This window comes from Monopterus albus, unplaced genomic scaffold, assembly GCF_001952655.1.
Source record: "Monopterus albus unplaced genomic scaffold, M_albus_1.0 scaffold27.1, whole genome shotgun sequence".
NCBI lineage: Eukaryota > Metazoa > Chordata > Actinopteri > Synbranchiformes > Synbranchidae > Monopterus > Monopterus albus.
Window position 1 is genome coordinate 1503642 of NW_018127907.1, and position 25629 is coordinate 1529270.

The following is a 25629-nucleotide window of genomic DNA, read 5'->3' on the forward strand; positions in this document are numbered from 1 at the left end:
ACCTGTTAAACTTATCAACTGCATCCTCCATTCTGTTGACCGGTGTATCATTATCCATAAAGTATTGGGGGTAGTTACTCTTGCTGGGACTATTTCTAATCAATTTATTTAATATATTCCAAGTACCTCTCATGTTATTTTTATTATCCTCCAGTACTTTAGAATAATATTGTTTCTTACATCTCCTCAGGATCTCAATTTCTCAGCTTTTTAAAGACACAGATTCATTTGCTTGACAATTTTCTCCAGCAGTTTGAACATCTGAACAATAACGACCTGTGTCAGGTTAAATGAGTTTTTATGATACAGTAATGCCCAGATACAGACCCAGAATAAACTGGAGTCAGAGGTACTAATAAATATCCTATATACTTATAATTTAAATGGAAAAACTTTCAAAACTGTTAACACCACTCCAAAATAACATACAGTGGCGCCTGCAGCCATAATCCCACTCGTACAGTTTTTAAATGATTTTGCTCAATTTTCCCATCCAGTCATTGCATGGTCAACATATATAGGCTATAGCCTACAGAACAATATTGTTTCAAATTTATGCAGAGCCGGTCCCAACTTCCCTGGGGCCCTAAGCAAAATTCTGTGAAGGGGCCCGGCCTGTGAGCAATGTAAATCATTTGCCATTGCCACACACCCAGTGCTCCCACTACAATCCTCCCTCCTATAAAACTGTTTCTCTATTTGTCTAAGAATAAATCTGCTTGTACTGGCTGATGATCTAGCATGTCCTCTACAGAAAAACGTAAGCACCTGTAAATTATAGATAACAATACTGTTATGAATTTTATCAGCCGGTTCAGGCACATTCAAACAGGCTGCTCCAAATTTTCTTTGATTCATTTTCAAATGTGCATCCATATTGCCTAGTATGCCCAGTTAATCAGATTCAATACTTAATCAATCCATCCATTGCTTTCCATCTTGCATGGACTGGCAGACTAGATCATCGTCGTCGTGTCTTAAAATTACTGGTCCCCACAGAGGCTGCTGCAGGAAAGTGCGAGATGCATTTCATGCATGTGCATATGAATGCATGTTCACGTGTAATGCGGTGGTCTTTTCCCAGCTGCAGTGTATAAACAGTGTTGCCTGCTGGCGTTTATGAAACCTAATGAACAGTTGCGTAGTTCACGGGGCTCTAGGCAGACTGTTTCATCTGGCTCTGCATACCTGACATTTCAAGTGCTCTTGGGGGGCCCTCTGGCTGCCGCGGGGCCCCTAAGCAGGCACTTAGTCTGTTTTGCATTGAGCCGGCTCTGAATTTATTGCCTGAAGAACCATCTAATATGATATCACACACCTCTAGAGCAGATCATATAATTTCTACTCTCTAACGTGAGCCCTGTGCAGCTTGGAGTGAGTAACAGCTGCACACACACTGACTTCACCTGCCATCAGTAAGGCCTGTAACATCATCGGGATATGTGAAGGGTATTTTTTTATTTATCACAGCTCATGGGCTGCATTGATGTTTTATGTTGTGGCCGAATTATTGTCTAGATTTAAGTGGCAGATCAGTGATTTTCAATGAAAGACTGGAGCGCTCCTCCTAAGAACAGAGTTGGTCATTTTGTGGAAGGTTGGTATGGGAGGGTGTTGATCAGAGAGGCTGCTGAACTGAATGAGCTATGAAGGTGCTACTCAAAGTCTGGGTACGCTGCTGTCACTCACTCCAGTACCCCGTGTCATAAGGACAGAGTACAGTATCCTATAACATCTTAATTACATGAAAAATATCTCGTTGAGTTATTAAAAGAAAAGTTTCTTGTTATAACAAGATACTTAATTTCTTTTTCTCATGGTGGCAGCAATATACTTCTGTAGGCAGTTCTTGTGCATACTATAAAATATAATCCGGCAGGCACCACTGATGACATACACACAGTATCTTAAGGTGACGCAAACCACACCTGAAACATGCATTCACAATGGCTTCTGGAGCTTATTTTGAGTCAGTCCCACATACAAAGCTCCTGGTGCCTCAAATACTCTAGGGTACACAATTGATGCATTTTCACTGTCGGAACCTAACAAATGGTATATACCCTGCACTTCACTTAACCATCACCAAACAGTCTCTGGGGTTGACGCGGACCATCCTGCTTTGTTTTTCCACTGTATTTTCTCTCTGTCGCTCTCTCAGAGGAGAGAGGGGCTGCTCCCCTCTAACAAATGCAGTCAGCTGTGTTTACACACTGTGCTTGTAATACTAATGCTTGAGGTGTGAAGAGATTTAACCAATCACCAGTGGCTGCTATGTGCACATGCCCCCTCATTCCTGGTAGTTGATTTTAGTACTAACTCTTGAGGGTTGCGGAAATTTAGCTCCCAGAATGCACCTCCAAAGCAGATGCACCGTTGTGGAAACAAATGCAGAACCCGTGATGAGCATTCCTCTGCGTGACACGTTTCAGTGATCCTATAATGGAAAAACCCCTAATACGTATTAACGCTGAAAACAGTTCCCAACAAATGCACTATTAAATCCTACTTGAGTAACAGCTGGCAAGGAAATAATTTAGAAGAGAAACAAAATATTTCTGGCCCATTTTTAACAATTTACATTTTTGGTGAGAACTAGTGGTGCTGTGACTGAGAGCCGCAAACGGTAAAGACGTGGGAACGTTTTGGGCCTCACTCACTAACATGCATAGAAACGTTCTAACCTTAAGCACAAAATAAGTGTCCATGCAGAATTGAGGTCAGATTCGTGACACGTGTACCGGCTAATTTTATCCTTATCACGTGTGTATGTTAGTAAATCAGAGTAATCCTAATATGACAGGCACATACCCCTGGTTCGAAATTAGCATACGCCTACTACCCGGATGCCCAAGGAAATATGTTTGCTAGAGGTGTCTGACTAAGACATTTGCGTTCTCACACTCAAGTAATGTTTAGTTCACTTCAGGGTTCCAGTGCATGTTTGAAAAGGCCTTACCTTAGATGTTGAACCCAGGGGAGCATTCAGGAGTTAAAAAACCATTTTTCTCAGGAGCTGGTGGGAACAGAGCTGGAATGAAATGTGCAAAACTATGGTCAGATCAACTCTGTGGCGACATCAGCACTGTGTTCTGAGCTGCTACAGTTTTCTGTCTGTTTCTGTCTCTTCTCATTGGGTTGTCTACAGTCATTTTATTTATATTATTTTTCTCTTTTTTGGCTTTTGTACAGTAGCCTGTAGTGGCTGTAGATGAGGGTCATGAGCAAATATTGTGGGCTAGAAACCAAAATTATTAGGGGCCTAAAATCTCTAGAGCTGCAGGGAATTGCAGAGTTAGGTGATGATTTTGTGTTATTCACGACAAGTTAGCACCTTTTACATTACACACTGTCATTTGATCAATTGTTAATATAAAAACATTGATTAAAGCAGCTTTAAATAAAACCCCTGCCCCTTGACGACCTTGCTTCTTCTTTGTTCATTTTTTTTCTTACAGTCCTGCCCATTAGACAGGCCCTGTCTCTGGAGGTGCTCTGCCTCTGTATTGATTCTGCAGAGTTCTGCATCAGTTCCTCTCTGGGAAAAACACTGTGCGAGTCTTTCCCAGTTCCAGACAACAACAGTTCAGACCGCTTTAGATTCATTAATATTTATAGGCGAACACTGAATTTTACAGGCCGACCTGTCACTGCAGTTGTAACTGCTGCTGTAAAACTGTATCTCCAATGCCGAAGCAGTCCCTTCGCAGCTGACTCTTGGCACAGCTGATGCAATGGGCCCAAAATACAGCAGACACACACACACACACACAACACACACACACACACACACGCACACACACAGACTTGTAAAGATTTAAGGTAAAAAAAAAAAAGCTGCTCATGAGGAGGAAAGGTGATTTTACCACAACATGTCACTGGATTGCACATTCATATTTGGCTGATGCTTTTTCCCTATACGGCTGGCAACGTCCATGTTTTGAATCTGTTTTAAATCTGCTGTGGTCTACGGCCTTCTACCTCTTGCAGCCGTGTCTGTGATTAGCTTGGGAGGTACTTTACTCTTCATCAGCAACATCTTCCAGGTTTGTGACCATGATAGGGAAACTATATGTGTGCCCTGGTCAAAGGCAAATGCTGTCAACAACTCCTGTTTCATCAGATTTGTTGGACAAGTGAATTCAGTATCTTTCCAATAAGATTAAAATGTGTGCTGTGTATCCATCACTTCTCCTACTGTGAGTTAACAAAAATCATTTTCTGAGCTGCCTGATCCAGGTTCATTTGTATATCTCTTAATCACAGTTAGTCTCTAAAGACTTCACAACGCCTACATTATGGAACAAATGTGAATATGGGTTTCAATGTGCTGATAGGCAAACTAACAGAAGGGTGGACTCAGAGCTGTTTCTTCCTGCAGAAGACAGGTCACTTTGGGTCAAAGGGTGGGTCCAGTCAGTCTCCGTGTTGCTAATGTTGACATCCACCGAGCTGCCAACAGAGCGACCCCCAGCTCCCCACTGCCAGCAAGCAGAACTGCCAATCAGCACATCAACTCACCACTCACAGCAGCTTCTCTGTTCTGCAACCCTGTGCAAAGTAGTAATGACCGAAATAGACTCTCACTCACACATACACACTGGCAACTTTGCTGGTGCAAACAATGAGGTGGCTCATTGTGATGAATACATAGACCCATCAGATGTTCAGTTCTTTAAGTCAAAAATTTGAGCTCGTCCTTTGAAGGTTTTCACATCCACAGTAAAAGAATTGAAAGGAAGTTAAATCCAGCAACCTACAATATTGTGCCAGCAAGTCACACTATGGGACCGTTTTACAGAGCCAGGAGCTGACAGTGCGTTGAACAGCCATGGACCGGAGACCATGGACCGGAGACCATGGACCGTGTCTGCGCCGGGTCACAGAGAGGTGCAGCTGTGCTCTGGTGAAGAAGGAGCACATGCTGCACATTCCTCCCGGTGAAGTGATCCTTTCAGGATCAAGAAATCCCAGGTTCAAAGCAACTTCTAAACATTTCCTGAGAGAAAGGTTCCCTGACTTCAAAACTTTGGCTGAAGCGCAGCTGGCAAAGTCCAGTCCCCAGTGTGGGTTCAGCTCCCAGATCAAATTATAACAGCCATGAGAGGCCACTTGTCTGAAGACGCAAAACAATCACGGCCAGGTTACAGCAGGTCAGCTGAGTTCAATTCAGTTAGCCTAACTTTATGAAAATGGGTTGTTTATATTTCCATAAAACTTCAGAATTGCAATGCCCACAATTAACACAGTGGCATGTAATTTCATGAAAAACATGATCCTGTAAGACAACACAGGGCTTTTAAAAGGCCTATATAGGCAGTCAATCTGTTAGTAAAATGGAAATAAATTACAAAAAAAAGGGACTGCAAATGATCTGAACATGCTATACAAAAATGTGACGTACGAAGGCTAGTGTTTGTGTGATTTATTTGCTTTTCACTTTAAATTTAGCACATCTGTACTACAACTGAGTTAACTGCAAGCCAGCTCGTTCCCAAGGCAGACCAGGAACGCACACACTGGCCAGGGGCGGCTGTCTGTTAAACATTTGTGGTCCTCAGAGGATAAATCCTAATGGCTTTGATAATCCCCTTACTTTTCCTGTCCATCATACAATTCCATCTATCCTGTTAACACAACAAGGGTGGGCATAAAATTTTCTTCAGACATTTATGCGTTTTTAAAAAGATCTACATTAAAACTGCATCACTGAATGTATGAACAAGGACCACCCGCAATGCCTTCGCGGACCACCAGGGGGGCGCGGAACACTGGTGGAAAACAGCGTGGTAGCAGTTTTAACTGAGAGCATGTCAGCATACTGGCTCTGTGCTAACATGCCCCATCTGATCCTCATACCCCTCATCCAGCATGAAGTGAAGGCTAAAGACCAGGTATCTCTGAAATGTCCTAATTTTAGACACAAACTTAAGAACTATCCTGTTCATCTGCCTGCTCTTTGTGTCTTTAAATAGGAACCATATTGGAATTCACACTCAAACATTTACTTTTAGACTGTGGGCTGCATCAGCTTCTGTTAAAAATTACAGCATGGCCTTTGGATGACTCACACGGTATGTCCTTCTGCATTCCTAATGGGACTAAAACTGAGAATTTCTCTAAATAAACATGGGTCTTGTAGTAGCCTGCTTGTGCTTCTTTTGTTTTCTCTCTCTGTGTGGCCCCCTCAGGCCAAGCCAGGCCAGTTCTGTCCCCTCCTACACAACAGGTTATTACATTATACTTTCTCCTACAAACGCCTTTTTCTGAGACTGGCTGAGAGGAGACATGTCGAGTCCAGTGAGCTGCCATCTGGCCTGGCTGGATGCTTCAGCACAGCCTCAGTGCTGCTCTATTATTAATGCTGCTGTTTATGATCTTCAGAAAAATCCACCTGACAAACAACAACTCCCGAGAAAGGATGACGTATACATATCACAGTATGGATGTAGCCTATCCACTGGAATGAGCCCAATACCATACCACGGTGTGATTCCACCACAACTCAGACTTTCACCTTTTATTTGCAGAGAAATCTGCACATTAAATGTATCTACCAAACCGATTTTAATAGTGTTGCCGCCTTTAAATGGTTGCAGAAAAACGACTGTTCCTAAAACCCAGTGATGTCTGTTCCTGCAGGTGGTTGTTTATTGATAACCAACCAAAAGTTGTGCATGTTTTTCCTTTTTAGCAGCAGGTCGCTATACCAGCCTACTCATCACGGGCCAACTTAGACACATTCAAACTACCTGCTGCCGAGTTGCAGTTATCTGCAGGCCTGTGGGTCACTGGTCATTGGTGCACAGGACCCTCAGGCATGTCAGGGTGCAGCCGCCTCCTTCTCTGCCACGCACCATTCTATCCAGCGAGTCGGCGGACTGCAGATCGAGGCTCTCTCTTCAGGAGGAGACCACAGGGGAAAACTTTTGGTCAGGAGAGTGCTTCAAGAGTCTGATGTGATCTGTTGCTGAAGCGATCACTGGCTGTGTATGGCTTATCGATAAGTGCAAACAGGAACGCATTTTTGCCATTAATTATTTATATATTCCCGTAAAGCGGCGGGGATGCGAGAGAGACGCCACAGCGGCGAGGATCGCCCGCTCTGAACCGGAGGAGTCACCGGCAGATGATGTCCCAATGTGAGAGTGCTTCTAGTGGAGACGAAGGACAGGACAAAGGAGGATGAAGAAGGGGGGAGAGGGATCGAGAGCGGCAGAGGCGGAATATAATGAAGTTGAGTGGGAAAGGACTGTGCACCGTCTTCTCCAGCACCCTCCTCTTCGTGTGCGCCCTGAGCGAAGTTGTCGTCGGATTAAGATGCGTCTCGCTGGGATCTACGGTGAAAGCGCATTTCCATCTCGGCGCCGCGGCTGGGGCTTTCTACTCCGGGCTACTTGTGGGCATCGGGCAGGTCCTGCTGGGCACCGCGCTGCTTTGTTGCATGGACAAGCCCGGCTGCAGAAATTTCTTTCTCCTCGGTGTTGTGGTCTTCTTGTTGGGAGTCCTCACTGCCTTCTCCGGCGCGGTGGTGGACGGGGACACTGCTTCTCTGGTGGAGAGGAAATATTCCCATTACTGCTTCCATTCTATGTTTATAACACCTGCCTGCGAGCAGCTGAGGGAGTACCATCGGAATCTGGTCATCTCCACCGTTCTCAGCACCTTGGAGTGCCTCCTCGGGCTCATCAACCTGGTGGTCATCAAAAGGTTCAAAGCGGCGCAGTTTTCTAGGAGCAGACAGTGTCCGAGGCAGAGCTCCGGGGCGATCATCTTCAGCGAGGAGCGCGACTGCTCCTCGGCGGATTTCCAGCCGGTGTCTTACATAAACTTGGGTGTTTTTAATGTGTTTGACGAGGCAGGTGCAGAAGTGCAGTGCGGCGGACATCCGTCCATCGAGCTGCCGGGATACTCGCCCACGGACCCGGAGCTCAATCGCTGCTTCCCTTTCTCCTACCCGCTCCCCAGTGAACTGCCGCCCGCATACGAAGACATTTTCCCCGCTGAGGCATGCAACACATAACCGCTCTGGAGCAGCCCTCTGCTGTGACAATCAGGGACTTTGTGCTTAAACAATGTCCCTCTCCTCCTCTTCCAACACTTCCATCAAAAACCAGTAAGTTAAGTTGCACAGGAGGACAACAGCAGCAGTGCATTTTAATTCCTTCTCATTCTGATAGCTATTTTCTTATCATTTGCATTTGACCAGTCAGACTGATCTTAGACATGCAGGCTCAGACAGCAAAGGCAGATCGAGGCTCATAAAGGCAACAGATCGCTACTATAACAAATCATATTTGAATGTTTGCTGTTAACATTTTTACTTGTGAATAAAATCTGTATTTAACCTCATCTGACGTCATGATGCTGCTTTAGACGCTTTGATCAGTCTAAACTTCATTTCTAAAGGTTCAACCAACTTCCCCTGGTTACAGTGTGATTAGTGTCGTCTAGTTTATCAATTCACTTTTACTTTCTGAAATACCAAGAGCCATTCATAGTCAGATACAAGCAGTATCCCACAAGTCAGCACCATCAGTAAAAGTATCAAGGGTAAAACCTATATATGACCAAAAATCATCTTGCTCTGTGTGTGGCATCCACTTTAAAGGGACACCACTGATTTATCACTGTACTTTTATGAAGCTGGGACCTAAAAGACACAAGTTTAAATAAGCCTGGTCAAAATCAGAGCAGCAGAGGCTGAAAAATAAACAGATTTTAATCCGTAGTATGGGTCAAGCAATAGGTCCTACATTTCCCATAATGCAATTTAATAGCATCTTTCATTAGACACTCCTTGCCCAGTAAACACTGCATCGTAATGCGGGGTTTCTGATAGAACTTTGTAGCTGAGATAACCCTAATGACATCACTATGACATCAGGGTTATTTTTTCTCACTCTGGAGCACAGCCTCGAGAATTACAGCAGACATCAGGCAACTGTTCACACAGGATGAGCGCTCATGACAAGTAACCTGAACGTAAAACTGGTGGACTTTCCATTTAAGCTTCTGGTTTGCCAAAGTTACACAACAGATCAAAGATAACCACGTACAACTGTTAAGAATCATACAACTGTTATTAATGATAACAAGGGTGTGGGGTTTACGGGCTAATTAGACTGTGCACACCCTAGTGCGGACGCAGACGCCTTTCTGTTCATACTTTGATTTGGAACCATGGAGTATAATTTGCCCTTTAGGAGGAAGCAGAGGGACAGTCTGAACCTGACCACACTAACTCATTTGCTGGTAAACGTGCTGCCTATTTTGGGAGCCCGTTGATGAGCTGACAGCTGTGGCTGGCTGTAATACACACTGTGGTTGGCTGTAATACACACTATGGTCCTCCACTGTTTCCAATTTAAAAGATTCAAACTGTGCAGCACCACTTCCCATATTGGTCCATTTGATGTAACTTGTCTAAAGGTGGGCACATAATGATGACAGCCAGATTTATCAAGTTTTCTGTCACTGTTCTAACTGTTAAGTGAAATAAGTAGCAGTGAGGCTGAAGCGGTTTTGATGGGCCAGGGAGGATCCATGCTGAGAGCTGATGTGGCTATTTGTGTGTGGCGGAGTTAATAAATGATTTGCTTTGTGGCAAATTGAAATGTTCCCTTTTCCCTCCATTTACAGCTCAAATGTCTCTCCAAGGACACAAGAACAAAAAAGAAAACTAACTTTACTGGCTCAGTGTAATAATCCTGGTTTTATCCTTTACAGGCCATGTGATGATCCTTCCACTCATTCTGCTTAGGCTGGGTTTTGCATATCAGAGCAAAAGATCATTCTCCTCTCCTTCGACTAAGACTAGAGCAGTAACTTCTCTTCTGGTGTTCTGAAAGTTTCATGGAAGGGTCTCCAATCAAAGCTACGCGTAAAGGCTCTGGAAAAGTCACCTGCTGTGGTTGTGCATCAGTCTGTCCACTGACAGAAAACCAAAACAAGAAACTTCAGGTTCAGACCCTTTCAAAACAAGCAAGTCTTCGACTAATTTGAGAAAGCACTGAATGTGTGCTGCCCTCTATCTTAGGCTCATGTGGCACCTTTTGCAAAGATCACTGTTCAGAGAGCTGCTGCAATGAAGCAGCTCTGCTACTGGTACATATTTCTATTAGCCGTAGTGCCTGTTACTTTAAAAAATGGCCCAACTCAAAGTAAGCTGAAGTAAATAGGGATCATTTGGTTTTACTAGACTGCTTTTGAATGGGCCCTTTAGTAGCATAAATAAACCCAAGAACTAGATGGTGAAATAAACTTCAGATGAAACTCCAGTCTGATATTATATGATCTTTTCTATTAAATCACTGGAACTGAGCCAGTTTGTTGGCAGTGAGACTTATTGAACTGAAGATATTCTCATTTTCATTTTCCAGTTCACTGACTGGTTAAACTAAGACTTGATATTTTATATATTAACCGACTGGACAAGATCTCTTTTCATATAGAATATTTTAAAAGTGTGTCAAACACCCCAAAACATTTTACAACTCCATGTGAACCTGCATAAACATCATCACACACTGTAGATACATTGCTGGCTATATCCTCAAAGTTAGACAAAGACCCTCATTCTGATTCCCAGACTAACATTTACTGACATTTATTGAATCGCGCTGACTATATGAATAAATAAGGTCTTGCCTAAAAAATATATGTAATAAAATTAGATATTACAAATCCAAATAACTGCCTGTGGCTTTATAGTTCCAGTTTGACAGCACTGTGGAGTTGTAAACTAAATACCAATGAATAACTGTTTCAAATCTGATGATGATATCACAACTATGACAATCCTATGGTTTTCTTCCATGAAGTGGTCCAGGCAGCTCCAAAATGGACAGCAGGAGTCTCCAAATGGACACACAGCAACCAAATTAAATTCTAGGTTAGCAAATAAATAAAAATTCTCCTTTCCAGTTTGATATATTTTACCACTGAGCTAAATTAGTCACAAATTTCAAATTGTCCGTTTATGGTTTCACCTGATGTGCATAATAGCCACTAAATAACAAATGCACATTACAAGTGGAGAAGAGCCTATAGAAAATGTGGGATAGCTGAATAACATAACACAAAAAAGTACATCTGAGTCTACAAAACAACAAACATAACAATATAGGCTGTTGTATTTTATTTGGCTCCTAACCCCGCTGGCCTCCCTACTCCCCACATCTCCAAACCCCAGGAGTGACAGAGGATAAAAGCTAAACAGAGTAAAGCTCACAACTCAAAACCCTATATAAAAAAATAAAAATAAACCAATAAAACAGGGCGCCTACTGTCTGTGCGCAATACTACTGGAGCACAGAATGGAGACGAGCGGTTACGCATGGACGCACTGCCCCTTCATATGGGCCGATTAGTATGTAGCTCCTGGGTAAGCTCACTATCTGGGCTTTACACCAGGCGAGGCACATTTTGTCCATATCCTACTGTTTCACGAACAAATGCAGTCAAACAGAACGTGATACATGCATTTTCTCAGTACACAACAAATTCAACTGAGGCTACAAAGCACAACGGAGAAGGGCCCGGGCGACTCAAGCAGATGCCAACTAGCTAGCCTCACGATGACAGGCGTTGTTTCAGGTCTAAGTGGTTTTGTAGACCACACACACAACTAAACAACACGGAACTACACACGCGCATGGGCATCGCAACATATTTCGGGGCCATATCAAGCCAAAATACGCACTGCTAGTAGACAGCTTACCTGTTTCTGAGTGTGCTAGGACCCAACTAACATCCCAAAGTTCCCGCACTTGCGTGTGTCATAATGTCCGTCAAAGTGTTTCAAGTCCCGGTCCACACTGGTCAGAGCAATCTTTGCCATCATGACAGACTAGTGTGACATGAGTGATGGGACATTTTGCAGAAACGTTACCAAACCAAACCTTTGGTGGACAGTGTGATATGTCATCTTAAAACAATTCTATGAGGTGGTTAATAGTGATTAGTAAATCACAGTGGTGAAAAGAAAGTACTTAAAAAACCTTTTAATAGCACTATAGTACTTGAATAAGAATTCAGGTAATTGCACTGTGAATAGCTCCATTTCAAGGAAAGGCAAGTTTATTTATATAGCACATTTTCATACACAAAGGCAATTCAAGGCGCTTAACACAATGCACACACATAGAGAAAACATACAAATGCATATGCAGATAAAAATGAATGCAAATTAGAATAAAATATCACATGCAAATTAAAAGAAACAATTACATGGCCATACAAGTAGCAACACGCATGAGTAGATACCTAGTACCTTTAGTATAGCTGTGGCAGACTATGGATTCTCACAGTTCTCATTATACTTTGTACCCCTTTACTCCGGTCTTCCCAAGACTAACCTCAGAGTAATTTACACCAGAGGTGGGCGTACTTTCTTCCAGAAGATTTGAAACATCGGTGTCTAAACAGCCTAACAGCATAATAAGGTCAATTGGTCATTGGGTAATAGATGGGAAATAAAAGAAAAAACAGAATTAGATAAAGTGCGATACTGGGTGGAATTAAGAAATATGAATTAAAAGCAGCTGAATAAAGAACAGTCTTTAGCTTAGTTTTAAAAGTGGCTCCAGTTGGGGCAGATGTAAGTTGTAATGGAAGCTGTTTCCATTAAACAGTCCCTGCAGATCTGAGGCACCTACTTGGCCTTTACTCAGCAAACATACAGTATCTCTGATATGCTTTGGGCCCAGAGAGACTTGTAGACTAAGTAAAGCCTTGATCGGAATTCTGTATTTAACTGGAAGCAAGTGCAAAGATCTAAGCACTGGAGTGATGTGTTCTCTTTTCTTGGTGTTTGTCGCTATTCTATTCTGTCTCTTTAAACCTCTACTCTACTACAATTATTGTAGCCTGCTTTTTACTTCTCCCCATTGATTTAATTACTAGTTTGTTAGTTTTTTACAAATTAAGATTTTACATACAAAATCTGTTATGAGCCTGTATGTACCATAGTAATATAAAATAGCAAACTTAGTTCCAATGTGACCACGTTCAACAGTATAATATTTAGAAATGAATGCATCGGCAATAACAACCCAATAATAGCCTTTTAAACAGTATAACATTCACAGGGGCCATTTCTGTATTTCTAAGTAGTTTTTATTTATTTATTTTATTCTACTTTATTTTATACTCGTGTATTATTGCTACTGATACTGCAAAAGGTCTAACACTTCTTAATCCAGTGGCAAATCAACTAGCTGTACTCAGCTAAAGGCTCTACACTTTGTTTTTTGGGGGTGTTTCTGGTAAAATGTTTGAAAATTGTAGAGACAGTTAAAATTTAGATTTTAAGTTAGTTTAAAAAAAAATATACAACAATTAAAATGTTTCAGCTGTGTAACTGGTTCAGGGTTCAAGTTCGGCAGAATTTAACTAACTACATACCAGAGGCAGCTAATGCTACAAGCTAACAAATCACATCTTTACTTACAAACATGTTCATAAGGCAGGTTTGTAAACTGTACAGATGGCTGTTGTGTTTGTGTCAGCGCTCTGGCACACCAAGTCTAGGGCTGGGCACTAGGGAATTCAGTGAGTAAAAATGAATGCGTTAATGTGGAAAGTGAAGCCTGTAAATATGATGAAATACAATGATTTCTTTACAAATATAATTTCATCGCATCTTTAAGATCGAGGCTCAAATATAAGTCAGTAGTTCTCAGGTTACACTGAAAACTAGAGAAAATTCATTTCAGTCTGACACATTCTACTCAGCATGTTTCACAATGTTGCTGCGTATGCAGTAATATCAGCTCCATCAGATATAATTATGAAATGACAGAACGCATTCACCCTTTCAAATAAAAGCAGGAAATATTACCTTTTTCTCCACTGTGGGACCGGTCTATAACCTGTTGCTTGTTATGACAAATAGGTCTGTGCTAGATGGGTGTTAACAAATGTCATGTGGGTGTTCACTGAGAAGAAAATCTAAGGCTACAAGGTTTCTTCTGTTAAAGGGAGTTTTTCCTCCACACTGTCACCAAGTGCTTGCTCAAGATTGGGTTGGGATTTGTTGGGTTTCTCCTCTATAATAATAATGATGATAATAATAATAGTAGTAAGGTCTAGACCTTACTTTGTAAAATGTCCTGAGACAACGTTTGTTGTGATTTGGCGCTATACAAATAAAATAGAATAAAATTGAACTGTGTGTCTAGGAAGGGTAACTAAGCCTGAGCCTGGTTCACACACATTCACACCGAGTGCAGCCACTATCTTCCAATGATGGCCATAGAGCTGTTACATGAGAGGAGATAAGTGCTTTGCTTAGTGGCACCTTTGCATGGGATTTTGACCTGTTCACTTTTCTGTTCACACACATGCTTTTACAAACCAAAATCTAACTTCAAACATGTCAATCCAGCACAGGAGAATTCTAACAGAGCTTGCTGATGTAGTAAAAATGTCATGTGCATTTATCACAACTTTTAATCACTAATGTAACGTCAAACCTACTTCATAATGCCATTGACAGTGTGTACTGCCTATGTCAGTGATCCCTTCATTTAATGAATGAACTGTGCCTGTGAATATAGCTCATGACATCCTAGCTACCTTATGAGAAGATCATCAAGATTCAGAGATATAACAATGAGTAATAAAAGCAAAGACATAAGGTTGTAATGTATCTTAGGATCTTTGTTCTCTGTGGTTTGGAGGGTTTTTTTTCTCTTCCTGATGGAAGATCCATTGTTGGATAGCAGTGCTGCATTAGTGTAATGACAGCCTCCAGCTCTGGTTACACAAAGTAAAAACCGCTGACTTGCATCTCAATGTTCCTCACTCTGAGGAATATAAGGGAGGGTTTCTGCACAGGTAATTACATTACCCATATTTGGATGAATGATATACGTGGACATAGGTGTACAGCCAGAGAGAGACCTGGTGGGACAAAGTGAGATCTATCTGTGGTACTACTTGACATTTCGTTAGACAGTTAAGTCATTAGTGTGTGTAGGAACCTTTTAAATGTTGTAACACTGCTTGTGTAGCTGCTTACAAAGAGAAAATAACAGTTGTGGTGCTGCAAGAAACATAAGCACTCAGGGTTCTCACACACACACACACACACACACACACACACACACACATCTGTTCTTACATTTTTCCTCCATTTGCATACTTGTCCAAATCTATGTCAAGGACAAAACTGCCAGCCACACTTATGAAAAAAAAAAAAATCAATATCGCCTGAAAGCCTTTCATTAGACACATTTCCATTTGTCTGTGTGCAGGTGCCAGGGAAGGTTGTGTCTGGAACAGCTCCAGTATCTTTTAAAAGCCAACACTGGGCCTTTCCTGACAGAAATGTGCTTTATTATCTATGTTGTGAACTTCTAAGCCATTAGAGTCACTTTCTTACCCGGAGCAACAGTGTTGTTCAGTGTCATTATGGCTGAATACAAGATGAACACCACAGCAACAAGTGTTACAGAAAATAAAATATTCAATTCAATATTCAAAACAGGGACAAGCATCGAATTTTTGTATCAAGGAACCTGAACCCTGAGACTTTTTGGCATTTTTGGTTTAAAAAATGGACTTAAATGATTAATCGATTATCAAGAGAGTTGCCAATTAATTTTTGCCAGCTGACTAACTGATGGATTGTTTCAACTTTTAGGGTCTCTTGGCTTAAAGTGAAGTGTGAAAGTTTATTCTTGACCTTGGAAATAATTTGACAAATCAATTTGAGTTGACAGGTCCAGATAAAGCTAATAAATGGACTTTGTGCTGAGATTGTTTGGTCAGGGTTCGAATTGCAATGTGTTTTCTCAGGGGGATCTCTAGGCCTGTTTGTTTTAGAATGCACTTGTCATCGTCAAGTTTCTATAGGAGTGTGTCAATGAGAGGGAGGCTGCTGAGCTGAGGAGGTGCGCTCCTCATGAGCCATAATAAAAAAATATACCCTGCACATGTCCCGATCAATCAGGTTACAGGTTCTAATGGCAGCAGGTAAAGTCAGTCAGACCACCGCACAGTATGCACATACCATCGGTTGTATGCGTCACTGACCTGAGGCAGCTGTGTGAAATCCTATTAGATGTTTCTCTGGGCAGTGAAAGTTGCCTCCTTTCTCTGAAAACTGCAGATAGGCTACCGCTGGTCAAACTATAATTTCCAAAGTCAAAACCCTTTAATAGATTTGTCAAAAGTGGTTTATTAGACTCTAAGAAAACAATTATATGAGCTGTAAGCACAGTTTTTCAACTTGAGCACTCACATTGATGCTGCAGGAGTTTGATCAGTCAGAATCACGAACTTGGTAGTTACAGCCAGGTGCAGAGAGCTGTGGCTGTTTTCCATCTGGTATTTTGGACTGGACTGAAACGTCCCCACCTACAGTAACATCGTCTGATCTAAAAAGGCAACTTATTGAGGAAGGCCAGACTTTGGGCAGCCTCCTGCTGGTCAATAGCCCTTTATTGACCAGTGTCACGGACTTGCAGCTGGATTTGTGGATTACAATTGACTGTTTCTCACTGTTGCTATTTAATTATCCTTTATACTCAGTATAAACCAAAATCTTTTAACAGCATTTGCTCTATTTGTCTGCCAATTAATGACCACAGTGTGCTGGCAGGTTTGGCCATGCTTCATACTGGAACATACAGAAGGCTGCACTGTTAATGGAAATGCTGAGTGCTACATTTCTCACCCAAACTTCTCCACAAGAGACTCTATGCTCTATTATTCTGAATATGGAGGCATCATACATACAGTAGCCCACATACCAGAAAGTGTTCTCAGCACATCCTGACATTAAAGAAGAGTAAAAGAAAAAAAAAAAAAGGTTTAGGTCAGAATCAACTCCATATTTTACTGTGATTCAGACCCAAACCAAAGTCTGATCTAATGCTGTTATCAATGAAAGGATCAGGCAGTCAAATCTGATAAACAGCTTCCCCACCACTGTGCAAATCAAGCCTGGAGTCATTTTATGCAAACTGCGAGTGTTTCCCTCCAGGCTTCTTGACAAGTGAGGGTTTTAGTGTGCTGGATTCCTCTCAGCAGCTTGGAGCAGAAAGTGTGGCAGAGATGCAGTGAAGGCAGAAGCAGAACCCTGGCAGTGTCAACCCATAGCTCCTGAAGCCGCTGTGTTTTCAGATGGAGCCAGCTCTAAACTTGCAGCAACCTCTTTGGCTTGCTGCCACCTGCCACTTAGCAGACAGGTCCTGGAGCATCAAAAGAGCACAGGAGTGCAGCCGAGGTAAGGTGGCTTTTACAGGGAAGGCTCCAACTCTTGCACAACTTCAGTTCAGGTTGCCAGCTGCTCTATTCCTGTAATTAGCTGGGTATTTTGTGCTGAATGGCTAGATATGGACAGTCCTTATTTCACATTGAAAGAAACATGAGGAGCACATACAAATCAACATGCTTCAGTTACTGCATGTATTCTAAGCATACATGCTGGAGGTGCCAAATACTCACTGATTCCCGCCCTGCATGCACACACAGCTGCATGCTGATGTCACACGGCAGCGTGACGACCTGTCATTTCACATATTTTGGTCGTCTCCAAAAAAAAAAAAAAAGAAGTTCTATTTATTTGGTGTATAGTGGAAACAAGCTGTTTTATTATTACCACCCCTTGAGTTTATATGGCCAACCTGTTAGCAAACGACTGTTAATGTAGATAAGAAGCAACATTAGCAGTCGTTTCATAATTCTGGCCACCTGATGAATGTAAGGCCAAAGTTCACTCTCTCCCTTAACTGCTGAGACAATTATCTGCTATTTAGCTGCTAAATGCCAACTAGTTCCTAACATTGCCCGCTGTGCAGATGTTTTGTGGATTTATCATACTTTTTTTAAAACACAGAACAGCTTCCTGTTGTTGATGGGAGCAGTGAGACCGAACCAAAGCTGTAAAGCTGCAGGCCATAAAACAAAAACAATGATTTAAAATGCTCCATAGAGCTGAGAGGAACTGCAGAATCAAGCAGTAATTCTCTATATGTTGCTCACTACAAGCAACCCCTTTCACTACTTCTGTGATCCATAAGATAGAAGTTAATATAAATATATCGATATGGCTGCTTTAAATTAAGCTTCCTGTAGATATTTCAACTTGTCTTGCCAGAGATCTTAAAGACCCCTAATGCTATTTGTTGTCTGCAACAGTGGAGCTTTGAGAAAGATTTATGATTCAGTATGAGACTGAATTTGATGGATAACATGGTGAAAGCTCTGTTATCTGCAAGAATGAGTTTGTGTCTCAAATCAGCTCTTCCAAATGTGATGGGTTGTGAAGGAAAGATCCGTAAAGAACAAAAAGGGCAAACATGATTATTTACTTTTGTCCAACCAAGAACAGAAACTCTGAAAGTGATTCCACAACCCCAGCTCGGAAGCCAAACTCCTGGATAGGGACTGGACAGTGGACATGTTTCCAGAAAGCTCTAGCCTGATGTGGTGGTTCTCTTGCACCCCAGCCGAGCACTGCTGTGATGTCAGTGCGGTGAAGGTTCCTGGCGGGGTTCTTAAGACACTGCCTCAGACTCAGAATCATAGGCAACAACCCTGATGTGAACCCGACCACTTGTATTTGTTTCAGCATGAGGTGTACTTGACGCCAGAAGACCTTAGGCTAGGGCATGTTAAAGTCTCCTTCTCTGAGGTGGCTGCAAAGCGCTGTGGCGGGAAGGTCAGCTGTGCCGGCAGGGACAGCAACACAAAAACCTTCTGGTGAAGGAAGCTGTCATGCTCTCGGGCCAAAACAAATGCAGCCTCTGTGGCTGTGGAAGCCAAAATCCTCAAACATGTGTGTGATGAGTTTAGTGTAGCCACTGAGAATGACTTTTGGTTAAGCTCAGTTCTGTCAAAACATCAGGTGCCTCGGGAAGCGGGGTTCTGTACAGACTGGTCTGCAGAGAGTGACGTGTATCCTGGTGACACATGGCTGCAGCTCTGCAATGGACAGAACCCAGATGAGGTGGTCCAGGTATCAGAAAGCCTCACTGACATGTTCTTGGGGGGAGAATTCCTAGAGCCGATGAAGAACCTGGAGAGGTTACATTGTTTCGAGGACATGGCTGAGGATGAAGGTCACCATCGTAACCCAAACCTGAATAAGTGGTGGAAAATGGACACAGCTTATGCAGTTGGATGCAGGTTATGTTAGTTATGAACCTAAGTCTGAACGACAAAACAAATGAACAATGCAAGAACAGTTCTAATTTAGTCATAAAGGTTTGTTCATAGTAACTGTAGGCAAAATATGTTACACTGGGACATAAGTCAAAAATAAAAATGTACTGAATATTATGACAAAAATGAAATGAAACGTCCTGGGTGACTTTTGGATGCTGGCAAATACCTACATAACTGACATTTTCTAATAACAACCAACTAAATTCAGGTTTTTGTTTGCAACATTTCTCATTTCAGGGCAACAAAACAGCTTCAGTGCTTCATTACTTTGGAGGCTTTAAGAGAGATTCCCACTCAGAAGTGAGTGAAGCATAAAATGTGTGGCTCCTTCTTTTATGATGGCATGGAAATCCAGCTCCTGAAGGCATAAAATAATTATTTGAGAATGATGATTAAAAAAAATGGTTTGTCATGTCTCACTTTTATTTTATTTCACATTTGTTGCACAGCAAAGAAGCCAAAATCCCAAACAAAGACAATGCATAAAAGCAGGTAAAAATGGAAATTAGTCGATTTAACTTCAGAAGGCATTTCATCAAACTCAGCATTTAATTTAAGGGAACAGAGACAGACAGGGCAGTATGTGTGCATACACAAACAGGATCAATTGCATAGTTACCATAAACTAAACAAACACAACTAATGGGATGTTACAAGAAGCACAAAGTGGTGCTGTTCTTCTTCACTGACATACATTTTTCAAAATGAGGAAAAAGAAAAACAAACAAGAATTTAAGAAACCTTCCCAAAACTGTCTTAAAAAATATCAGACAGGTGCTGTAAATAGATACAGGTTTGGTTTGACAATTGTCTAACAGCTGGGGGGAAAGTTACGTTGTTAAGACTAATGCAGACGTAAATCAATGTACCTGAAGGATCATTCAACAATGTGAGTGTGATTTCTACTATGATAAAGCTGAAAAAGAAATACACAAGAGGTAGCCCACTTTTCATGTGATGTATAAACAGCACATGCTGAAACTCTTTCAACCGTGTGGACCCTACAATTATTCTGATCCATTTCATGGGCTGCTGGGTATTTGGATACAGAGGAAGGACTTTGTTATCCCATCAGATTTGTGAGAAGCTGCTCTGAGGCTGCTTCTTGCACCAGTGCAGACACGTTCTACATGAAAAAACATAAACCAACTTAAGAAACTAATGTAACGGCGGGTGTTATGAAGATTTATTTTTCCTTTGTGAGCTGAGCAGTTTCAGTGGGGTTCATTTCAGTGACTGTGATTCACCATATTCTGACCTTGCCTCCCACTTTTACACAATAACCTTTAAGTAAATAAAACCTTGATTACATGTCGATACTCAAGGGGGATATTTACTAAGGACTTGCAGATCATTTTCTAGTGTTAGACAGTGAAACATGACTGAAGTTCCAAAATATGTTTGTTGGTTTCTTCTTCAATTAAAGTTTGGTCATTGTAAACTCAGACTTTCTTCTACACTTTCTCTTGCTCCACATGTGGTCAACAGCCTTCAGGGAGCATATCCAAAGCAGAGGTGTATTCAAATGAACTAAATAAATAAATTGTGGAGCTGCAATACGCACAGTATCCCGAGTTTTATATTATGTCATGTGGGCCCATTTTACATGTATTTTATTGGGATTTTATGTGATAGACCAATGAAAGTATCAGATAATTGTGAAGTGGAAGGAAAATGATACGTGGTGTTCAAGATTTTTTTAGAAATAAAAATCTGAAAAGTGTGGTGTGCACATGTATCCAGCCCCGAGTCAGCACTTTGTCGAACCACCTCTCACTGCAATTCTTTTGGGGTATGTCTCTACCAGCTTTGCACATCTAGAAACTGCAATTTTTGCCCATTCATCTTTGCAAAATAGCTCCAGTTCAGTCAGATTGGATGGAGAGCGTCTGTGAACAGCAAATTTCAAGTCTTGCCACAGATTCTCAATAGGATTTAGGTCTGGACTTTGACTGGGCCATTCTAACACATGAATATGCTTTGATCTAAACCATTCCATTGTAGCTCTAACTGTATGTTTAGGGTTGTTGTCCTGCTGGAAGGTGAACCTCTGCCCTGGTCTCAAGTCTTTTGCAGCTTCTAACAGGTTTTCTGTTTCCACCACACATAGCGTTTTGCATGTAGACCAAAAAGTTCAATTTTGGTCTCATCTGACCAGAGCACCTTCTTCCACATGTTTGCTGTGTCCCCTATGTGGCTTGTGACAAACTGCAAACGGGACTTCTTATTGCTTTCTTTCAACAATGGCTTTCTTCTTGCCACTCTTCCATAAAAGCCAGATTTGTGGAGTACACAACTAATAGTTGTCCTGTGGACAGATTGTCCCACCTGAGCTGTGGATCTCTGCAGTTCCTCCAGAGTTACGATGGGCCTCTTGGTTGCTTCTCTGATTAATGCTCTCCTTGTCCGGCCTGACACTTTAGGTGGACGGCCATGTCTTGTTAGGTTTGCAGTTGTGCCATACGCTTTCCATTTTCAGATGAAGGATTGAACAGTGCTCTGTAAGATGTTCAAAGCTTGGGATATGATTTTATAACCTAACCCTGCTTTAAAGTTCTCCACAACCTTATCCCTGATCTGTCTGGTGTGTTCCTTAGTGTTCATGATGCTGTTTGTTCACTAATGTTCTCTAACAAACCTCTGAGGCCTTCACAGAACAGCTGTATTTATACTGAGATTGATGTACACACAGGTGGACTCTATTTACTAATTAGGTAACTTCTGAAGACAGTTGGTTGCACTGGATTTTATTTAGGGATATCAGAGTAAAGGGGGCTGGATACATATGCACACCACACTTTTCAAATTTTTATTTGTAAAAAATCTTGAACACCACGTATCATTTTCCTTCCACTTCACAATTATCCGATACTTTGTGTTAGTTTATCGCATAAAATCCCAATAAAATACATTTAAGTTTGTGGTTGTAATGTGACAAAATGTGGAAAAGTTCAAGGGGTATGAATACTTTTGCAAGGCACTGTATGTCCTAAAGTTTCTAAGTATTCTCTCAGTCTGCAAAGACAATATTGATGTTAGATGAGCAACGTGATGAGACGTGATGTAAATCATTATCATGGTTCACAAACTGTTTCCATTAGAGTGACATCTGTGTGAGATTCCTTATTCTGCAGAAGAGAGGAATGTCAAAGCAGCTAACATGCTGTGATCCACATGCAGCCTGTGTCTGTCAGCGACCTGCTCTATTCAAATGGAAACTTTTCAGTGATGGTCGGGACATTTAAATTCTGTTGTCTGTGGGTGTAGTCAGTGCTGAGCTTTTCCCTGACAAGGCGAGACACAGCAACAACCACGACAGCAGCAAAACAAAGTGTGGCCCGTCTTGGTTTGTTGCCATCTGCTTCTCTGCTGCCTGTCGCAGCTTTGGGGATGTCAGTAATACGGGCCACGGGCGAGACGCCGTTTCAAGGAAGACAGCTCATCAAGGTGAGTGACAAGTGTTGGGGTGGCAACGTACGATTCACCTTTATGCCTGGAGGCCAAAAGTTGCACATTGTAGCACGGTAAATCTTTCCATCTGCTTTTTTCCCCAGACAAATCACAAAGGGTAACAATTTAAGAACTACCAAGTTATAAATGGGAAGAAGCTTTGAAGTAGTCACAACTGCTCACTGACATCGATGACAATGAAAAGTCTTTGCTCTCTTTGTGATACTTATCAGACATTTATGATGTAAATGACATGAATAAACACGAACTGACGTTAGAGAAGCTATCACTGCTGTCCAACTCTCGGCTCTCCTCGACACACATGATGTCATACAGAATGGCTGTCTGGAAAATCTGGAATATTTTAAAAGCTTGGAAACACAATCTGGAGACAAGATATCTCTCAAGAGCTACATTTCAGAAATATGAGAACTTGATAAAAATCTGATGCTAGTGTTAAAATGAGCTTAAATATGTCCTCAAGAAAAATATGCTTTGCCAAGACTTTAAATTGCTGCTACATTAACAAAATCTCTTTTAGAGTTGTACAACACTAAAAATTATAATACAAACCTTTTCATACCTGGTAATATTTCCTTTCCTGTTCAATAAATTCTGTATGAAGATTGAGTGTCTGAAGTAAATGGTGGACTACATGGGAATCAGATAACTGATTTATTTAAAACTGCAATATGAATAAATGTAGGTCAGTAAATTGAAAGGTTTTTGATAAATTTGGTTTACTGTCCTGCAGACACCTCCAAATGGAGACTAGGATCAAGAAGTCCCAGAGTGTTTACTGCTCATCTGCTCTGAAATCTAAAGCAAACATCTTAAGACTCTTACTAAGCCTTTACCTTCATGTCAGTACAAACACCGGGGATGTCTCTGTGTTCACATACAAACACAGTAAGTACTGTCACTAAACACGGGTAAATATTTGTCAGACCAATGTACTGAAAATGTTCTGATGAGAAACAAATGCAATGTCCTTGAAACTCCCTGATTAATGCCCACGCAAGCGACTTCACTCCAGTTGTCTGATGAGACCTCTGCTCAAGAGTGTGTGGGCAGGTACATGCTGTCCCCTCATTCTTCTCTTAGTTCTATCCTACCTGTTAGGCCAGCGCCACACAGACTGTTATGACTGTCGAGAAAACACTTTACACAGCAGACATTTTGACCTGTCACAGCAGGAAAAGCACAGGCGTTGTGGTAGCACAGCAGCTCTACACACAGTACCAGTCATCTTTAATTTTACTGTTAACACTTTATTATTAATACTTTTGTTTGGTGAGCTCCCAACATTGCTTAGTTTGACTTTGGACTGAATTTCAAAGGCGTCTCCATTAATTTCAACGCAGGGGAGCCCCAGAAAAATGATGCAGCCCTGTGCAAAAAAATTTGGATCTGGTTCAGCTTTTTCCACAGTGGATGGTGACATCATCCAGCAAATGAGCTCCTTTAATCAATCACGTATGGGGATGGTCAGAACACGGATGCTCATGGGAATAGGTTCACCATGTCAGCATGAACATTAATTGAGAGTCACTCTAGAATTTAGGCCACAGTTAAAAAGGTAGGGTTGGTGTTCTTGGGAAAAACCAGTAAGAGCAAGCTTGATTTTTAAGGTAGTCAACTGAAGAAATCCCATCCTTTCATTCTGACTTCTCTCCAAAGCCACTCCTCCAAAACAAAGCGCACTGCAACGTGCGCTGCCTGACCGCTACTTACAGATTTCAGGAAAACAACAAATGACTCCCAAACAAAACCAAACCGATAATTACCTGTCCAGCAGAAGTACTGCCACCGTGGCGTCACTTTTCAGCCCATTTTGTTCTCTCAGTTGTCGCCGTCATTGAAAAGCCACACCAATGTTAATTCTGGTTTTACTTCTTGCAGCATCCAACTTCTTTTTAGTTGTAATTTTCTCGAATACTATCTTCTGTTTGCGACCGAAAGCTGCTGTGGGTACCTTCTCTGCCATAGCTTACTAGATTTAGCTACAAAAACAGTGGTAACACGTCTGCTGCCTGGCCTTGTGGAAAACTTTTGGGTGGTGCAATGAGCGCAAGGGCTATAGGATGTTAATCTGCTTTTTAATTTATCAGTGCCTACACACTGGTGGTAGAAATTGCTGGTAATAGAAAGTAGGTAATGTTAGTAGCATGGCTAACCAAAACACATCAGGAAATGTGAATGAAGCCACTCAATGACCATATCGTACACACCGATGTGACACTCCCCCCTGCTGCCTACACAGCTCAGCAGCTCAACGAACACCGGTCCCTGAGGTATTTTCCACTATATATATATGTAAAAATGTTGTCTTTCCAGTGAGATCCGTAGAGCTTTTCACTTTTATTCATCTTCAGACATTCTCTCCTTTGAAAAATGACATATTAAATAAAGCACTCAGAAAAATACATTAAGTGCAAAGTGTTTTTTGCAAACCAGGTGTACAGAGTCCACTGTCTCTCTTTGAAGCATCTATTCACATATTGTGAACATGAGAGAGAGAATATGCATATGTGAGTGTGTCTTACATACAGTAATAACAGACTGCGTTCAACCCTCTGTGTATTCCATAAGGGAAGACGGTCAGTCTATGGCTCCTCCCTAACACTTACTGGCTTTGCTCCATTGTGCTGAAGAAGAGACAGACTCCTGCAGTCAGCAGCAGGTGCATCGACTCGTACAGTAATTTGGGTGAAAAGACGCTCCATATGAAGAGATGGTAGCGCAGAACAGTTACCAATACAATGTAGGCTGCAGCTGGCACAGACCTCAGCAGGGCCAAACAGTAGCAACCATGGCCGACTGCAACCGGGCTCCTGCAGAGAGGAAAGGGATTCATTAGAGACGAGGAAAGCACTGGTAAGTTGTGACTAAAGGGCAAACTTCCTGTTCAGCAGCTCAGAAAGGTTTTCATGTGAACATTAATCCCAAAATAATTTGTTTTATAAATGTTGTGTCATGATGATGACAACTACTTCTGAT

The 25629-nt window shown here is 41.7% G+C and overlaps 1 protein-coding gene and 1 long non-coding RNA gene across 4 annotated transcripts in view; both read right to left on the reverse strand.

Annotated features, from left to right (window-relative positions):
* LOC109957584 (uncharacterized) overlaps nt 1-11833 on the reverse strand; it is a 14951-nt gene extending 3118 nt beyond the window's left edge. Inside the window, exons 1-2 of the long non-coding RNA XR_002274569.1 lie at nt 11723-11833; nt 2960-3031 (exon numbers count right to left, since the gene is read on the reverse strand). This is a non-coding gene — a long non-coding RNA (uncharacterized LOC109957584). The remainder of the gene's footprint in view (nt 1-2959; nt 3032-11722) is intronic.
* A 12655-nt stretch (nt 11834-24488) lies between these two features.
* The window catches only part of pigg (phosphatidylinositol glycan anchor biosynthesis class G (EMM blood group)), a 76297-nt gene continuing 75156 nt past the window's right edge, over nt 24489-25629 (reverse strand). For all 3 annotated transcript variants that reach the window (XM_020595469.1, XM_020595468.1, XM_020595467.1), the window contains one exon: nt 24489-25463. In XM_020595469.1, coding sequence (XP_020451125.1) covers nt 25256-25463 — 208 coding nt within the window. In that variant the 3' untranslated portion in view covers nt 24489-25255. The remainder of the gene's footprint in view (nt 25464-25629) is intronic.